The sequence below is a fragment of the Rhinopithecus bieti genome, unplaced genomic scaffold (genome assembly GCF_001698545.2).
Source record: "Rhinopithecus bieti isolate Rb0 unplaced genomic scaffold, ASM169854v2 scaffold_38181, whole genome shotgun sequence".
Taxonomy (NCBI): Eukaryota; Metazoa; Chordata; class Mammalia; order Primates; family Cercopithecidae; genus Rhinopithecus; species Rhinopithecus bieti.
Window position 1 is genome coordinate 44,671 of NW_016815853.1, and position 6,103 is coordinate 50,773.

At 61.2% G+C, this 6,103-nt stretch overlaps 1 protein-coding gene across 6 annotated transcripts in view; it reads left to right on the plus strand.

The window, feature by feature from the left end:
- The first annotated feature begins 15 nt into the window (after nt 1-15).
- LOC108516535 (vegetative cell wall protein gp1-like) overlaps nt 16-6,103 on the plus strand; it is a 10,225-nt gene continuing 4,137 nt past the window's right edge. For 3 of the 6 annotated variants that reach the window (XR_001881855.1, XR_001881856.1, XM_017854084.1), the window contains exons 1-4: nt 16-615; nt 1,277-1,502; nt 4,511-4,611; nt 5,284-6,098. Coding sequence is in view for 4 of the 6 variants with exons in the window: in XM_017854084.1 (XP_017709573.1) it covers nt 5,636-6,098 (463 nt within the window). In the remaining 2 variants the exon portion in view is untranslated. Of the gene's footprint in view, nt 616-1,276; nt 2,301-4,510; nt 4,612-5,283; nt 6,099-6,103 lie in introns of those variants that run through there. The other 3 variants (XM_017854085.1, XM_017854086.1, XM_017854088.1) reach the window with 3 other exon arrangements.

Sequence of the window (6,103 nt, forward strand, 5' to 3'; positions counted from 1 at the left end):
CCACTCCCACCCTGCTCCTCTCCGCTCCCCCACTCCCCCCAACGCCCTCCGCCCCAAACACCTGCTCCTTCCCAGACCTTCATCCCCCTGTCCCAGTCCCCGAGCCCGTCTCTGCCCCAGTCTCGCTCTTCACCGCACCCCGGCGCCTCCATTGCGTCCCCTCCCCCCACCTCCTCGTGGCACCCCCATCTGCTCCCCGCCCCCTCTAGCCGGGGAAAGGCCAGCTGACGCTTCCGGCACCGCCCCTTTCCCGGCAGGGCCGCGCCCCGAGCTTCCCGCCCGCTGGAACAACACCGCCCCCCGCGCGCCACGCCTCGCCCCGCCGCCCGCCGGGGTCTCCCAAGCCCGCTCCGCGCAGGGCGGGGTTCTTCCTCTGCAGCGGGCAGACCGTGGACCCGGGCGCCGGACAGAGGCTGGAGGGAGGCCTAGGTGGGGGGAATCCCCGGTGGCTGTCCGCTCCCCACCCCCACCGCGGCCACCAGTCACCGCTCCCTGGTGGGACCCCGAGGCTTGCGGGTGACCCTGGAGTGGTGGCCGCCCTGTGGCCCAGAGAGCCCGGTCGCAGGCGGGTGGGTGAGCGCAGAAGGACGCTGGCCCTGGACTGCTGTTTGAGGGGTAAGGGACCAGGTACCCCTCCCTGGCTCTGGGGGGATCCTCCCAAAGTCCAGACTGTGGGGAGAGCGGACCCAGCTCGCCGGCTGGGAAAGGTCTCTCCAGAAGGATCCCCCAGGAGGGGGTGGAGGGGGTCTCTGGAGAGTTGGGTGCCCTGCAGCTCCCTCAGGCCAGGCCCGGCTCCTCATTGGTGCAGAGCAGCCGGCTTGGGGTTTGGGAAGGCCCCAGCCCCAGGGAGGCGGGGAGGGGCACTGGGCCTGGAGGGGGTGTGTGTGGCCTGAGAGCGGGAGGCCCCACCAGCCACATCACAGCAACCCTTTCTGGGCCCCGACGCCGCCCCCCACTCCCCTGCAGTACCTGGTCCCTTCCAATCCCCCGACCCCCAGGGCCCACCTGGCACAGGCTCAGTCCACACCCGCGTGCTGGCCATGGGCACTTGGGGAGGACGGCAGGGCCACTGGGCCAGGGCCCCCCACCTGAGTCGCGCCACTGATGACCACCTGTCCCAGGTGGCAGGCAGGGTCCCCACCCCAGGCCTGCAGGGGCCTGGGAATCTGAAAAGGGACAGAGCTAGAGCAGGGGGGCTGAGGGAGCAGTGGGGAGCAGGCTGAGGAGGGCACCCCGGTGAAGGTCATACCTTTGAGTAACCCTCTGGGGGCCAAAGGCCCAGCCCCTCCTCACAGCTCAGCACGCTGGAGCAATCTCAGGTGCCTCACCTCACCCAGCCCCTGGGTCAGCTGAGGACATGGCTGAGGCACTGCCGCCGCCTGCCGCTCTGGAGCCAGCCACAGACAGGCAGCGCCAGGGAGGTGTGCAGGCAAAGGCTCTCGCTCTGTCCAGCGGGCACCACTGGCGGCAGACGGCGACGGGGAGGGGCCTGCACTCTTGCGGTGAGTGAGTCCGGGGGGCACAACCTTGAGAACAGTGTCCTTGGTGGGCTGCTGGTGCCCGCCCCTGAAGCTCTAGAAAAGCAACGGAAGACTGCATGGAGAGGCCAGGAGAATACGCACAGACTCAGTGGCCAGAGGGGCCGGCTCCCAGTAGGTGACCCTACCCCTGGGGGTTTGCTGTGCTTAGGCCACGGTGCTGGCTGGGAAGAAACAGGACATCTCCAAACCGTGCCACCTCCGTGGGAGAGGCCGGCCCCCTCCCCCAGCTCCCCAGGACCTGCCCGAGACCCTCCTGGAATTACCCAGGACCTGCCCGAGACCCCCCTGGGATTAAGTTGCAGTGTATCCTGGTGGGGACGTGCTGGCCCAGTGACAAAGGGGCCACAGCCTGAAGGAGCCCAGGACCCGCAGCCATGCCCAGCCAGATAAGCTGCATGGGGTGGATGGTGGAGAGCTCGTGGGTTGTGGATCGTTTTCTGAGGATAAGGACCCCAGGAGGCGGTGTCCTCTGCTGCTCTATTTCACGGCTCAGAGGCTCCTGGAGCGCGGGACACACGTGAGGAGGGGTGAATGTCAGAACAGCCATCGCAGACGGGGCCTGAAAGGCCTGTGACTCCACGGATCCCGCCGTCCTCTGGAACTGAGAGCCGGGGATGGTCACAGCACTGGACTGGCTGACAGGGACAGGGGTGGCAGCCAGGCGGCAGCGTTTGACAATCAGTGGCTGTGGAGGCAGCTCTAATTAGAGTTGCAGGGCTGGAGCGGGGCTGAGGGCCAGAGCCGCGTGGGGTTGTGGAGGTAACTGATAGAACACCATGTTCCTAGGAGAGGGACAGGCAGCCCACAGGAGACTGCTCAGCTTGTTGGAGCAGAAGAAATCAGGGCTGTGTGATGGGGAGGCCAAGGGCACTCGCTTCAATAAAAAGTCATGGCCAGTCGTGGTGGCTCAAGCCGGAAATCGCAGCATTTTGCGAGGCCAAGGCAGGTGGATCACCTTGAGGTCGGGAGTTCAAGACCAGCCTGCTCAACATAGTGAAACCCCCATCTCTACTAAAAATACAACAATTAGCTGGGCATGGTGGCAGGTGCCTGTAATCTCAGCTACTCGGGAAGCTGAGGCAGAATTGCTTGAATCTGAGAGGTGTTGCAGTGAGCTGAGATTGCGCCACTGCACTCTAGCCTGGGCAACACAGAGAGACTCTGTCTCAAAAATAAGTAAATAAGGCCGGACGTGGTGGCTCACACCTGTAATCCTAGCACTTTAGGAGGCTGAGGTGGGCAGATCACGAGGTCAGGAGTTCAAGACCAGCCTGACCAACATGGTGAAACCCCGTGTCTACAAAAAATACAAAAATCAGCTGGGCGTGGTGGTGCATGCCTGTAATCCCAGCTACTTGGGAGGCTGAGGCAGGAGAATTGCTTGAACCCAGGAGGTGGAGGCTGCAGTGAGCCGAGATTGTGCCACTGCACTCCAGCCTGGGTGACAGAGTGAGACTCCGTCTCAAAAATAAATAGGGTCGGGCGCAGTGGCTCACGCCTGTAATCCTAGCACTTTATGAGGCAGAAGCGAGCGGAGCACGAGGTCGGGAGATCGAGACCATCCTGGCTAACACGGTGAAACCCCATATCTACTAAAATGCAAAAAATTAGCCAGGCATGGTGGCGGGTGCCTGTAGTCCCAGCTACTCGGGAGGCTGAGACAGGAGAATGGCGTGAACCTGGGAGGTGGAGGTTGCAGTGAGCTGAGATCATGCCACTGCACTCCAGCCTGGGCGACAGAGCCAGACTCTCTCTCTCTCTCTCTCTATATATATATACACACACACACACATATATAGTGTATATATACATATATATACACACATATATATACACACGTACATATATATGTCATGACGCTGCCCAGTTTCTAGACCTGAGTGAGTTTCTGACCCAGAGAACGCTCACTGAAGTGAAGGCTGAGTCCCTCAAAGGAAGATGTGCAACACCAAGGCAAATCCGCACCACCATGATTCTGACCCCCCTGCCCCCTCACCAAACGGCCTGTGGCTGATGACCTTGGTAACAGGACGCAGTGCAAGGGAAATACGCACACACCTTGAGAAGTGCTGAACACAGGGTTTGGGCAATGCTGGCATTGGAAGGCCTGAAGCGCCCTCATGGCTCCCATTAGAGTGAGGGCTGACAGGAGCCAGGGAGGCAGTGGAATTCTGGCCAGGTCTGATCCACCAGCCTCGAGTCTGCACATTCACCCAAGGGGTCATTTCCCCGGCCACAGGACAGAGGGAGCTGACATTCTTGGTAGACACCATTTCCTTGGCCATCATAATGGGTAAGTCCAGTGCAAATCTGTGACTGTCCCCACCCAAAATAGTAAATCAAAACTGGGGGAAATTAGGGATACATCTAAAGATCTAAATGGTGTAAGGATCTCTCTTTTTTTTGAGACGGAGTCTTGCTCTGTCGCCCAGACTGGAGTGCAGTGGCATGATCTCTGCTCACTGCAGCCTCTGCCTCTCAGGTCCCAGCGATTCTCTTGCCTCAGCCTCCTGAGTTGCTGGGATTACAGGCGCCCACCACCACGGCCGGCTAATTTTTGTATTTTTGGTAGAGATAGGGTTTCGCCATGTTCCTGGTCTCCAACTCCTGACCTCAGGTGATCTACCTACTTTGGCCTCCCAAAATGCTGGGAATACAGTAGCGTGAGGCACCGCACCCGGCCAAGGATCTCCTTTTATTCCACCAATCTGACCACTGCAAAAGGCAGGTGGTTGGGTCCCGGAGGAGAGTGGACTTGCAAAAATAACCCAGCTAGATGCGGTGCCTTTGCTAGAGAGGGTTCCCCAGCCTGCCCAGGTGTGCGGTGAGGCCACTGCTGGGTGCGCATTCTTCTCCCTCTCCTGCCTGGCAGGAAGATCAGTCACACTGCCTTGGAACGCAAAACAGGAAACACCCAGTTCCTCCCCAGGGCTATGGGCTATGGTAACATTCCTGCCCTCTCTCACAAGAATCCAGAGACCGGCACCAGCTGAATGAATGTCCCCAGGACGTCACACTGGCCCCCTCTATCGATGGCCCTGTGCTAATGAGACCAGATGAGCAAGACGTGGTGAGCACACTGGGCCCTCCTGAGTGAGAGAATCCCCTCCAAAGTAGAGGACAGATAAGTGACTGCCTCTTGCAGCGCCCGCCAGGACACACAGCACCTGGAAGGCTTCTGGGAGCTTGAAGAGCATATTCCACATTTGGGGACTCTGTTCCAACCCAATACTGGGGGACATGAAAGGACAACTCTGAATAGGCACAGAGCAGGACCAGCTCTACTGCCGTCCAAGCCCAGCTCCCGTGTCCTGGCTGCTACTTAACAATCTGACCCTGCAGACCAAAGGCACGGGTGGTAAGGGGTGGGGGTGTAAAGTCAAGTGCCTGTGGAAGACCCTCCCCACAGGCAGGTGCAGAGGAGGGCCATGCTATCCGCAGTGGGTGTTGCGTGCCTGCATTGAGGACTCTTGCTGTGGTTCTGGGCCCCTGCGGAGATGCACGGCCTGGCCATGGGATGCCCCATGGGTGTGTCTCTGCCTTGCCTGCTGCCACTGGCTCTTAGACCAGCCCCATCATGAGGCTGAGCAGGCAGCGGTTGTCTTCAGGGGGATGTGGTACATCCAGGACAGCAGGGGGTGGCACGCATAGGTTGTCCCAGCCTGCGCGGACCCCACCCCATGATTCGTGTTCCCAGAGCAGACCCACATTTACACCATTGCCGCCTCCCTGTCTAACACAGCTTGGCTGAGGTCCAGGCCACTGTCCAGGGACTGCCATGAGTGTCTGTCCGCCTTGGTGTCAGCGGGAGCTGGCTCGTCCTCTGGTGGGGGCCGTCCTCTGTGGCAGGGTGTCCTGTGCCCTGGCGGGAGCACTCCTCACCACGTCGTGACAACCCACAGCACCTCCAGAGGTGGTCCCCTGTCCCCTGGGGGACACAACAGCTGCCTATTGAGAACCGCTGGCTCACAGAACATCTCATCCTGTGGATCCTGCCCAGTGTCTGTTGCATTCGACCAAGGCACGCGTTTACAGCAAAGTCAGGGGTGGGCTTGACCAGGGGGCATTTCTAGAAGCTTCTAGCCTGACAAGGCATGCCCTGTGGGGATGGAAGCCACCTCCAGGACCTGTGTATGCGCAAAAGCAAGATGCCGGGGTCTGGGAACCAAAGTGGAGGCCCTCTCGGCCCTGCAGTCCCCAGTCCCGGCTCCCAGAGGGTGGGGCTCCCCCAGGGCTATGGCAGAGTCTCTGCCTGGGCCCAGAAGGACAGCGGAGGGCCACAGTTCACCCCAACCTCGCTCTTCCAAGTTCCCCTTTTAGAAAGAGGGCCCGGCGGCGCGGAGGTGCGACGGGACAGGTGCAGTGGGCAGGAGCCGGCCGAGTCCCGGGATCCGAGCCGGGCAGGGCGGTCCCACAGCGCCCCCTGTCGGCCGCGCACGCCCAGGTCCTCGGCCCAGGCCGGGCGACTCCGAGGGGCAGGAGCGCGTGTGCGGCCCCGCCGTCCCCCAGCTGGGCCCGGGCGGGGGTCGCAGTCTGAGGCTGCGTCCGCTGCGTCAGGCGGG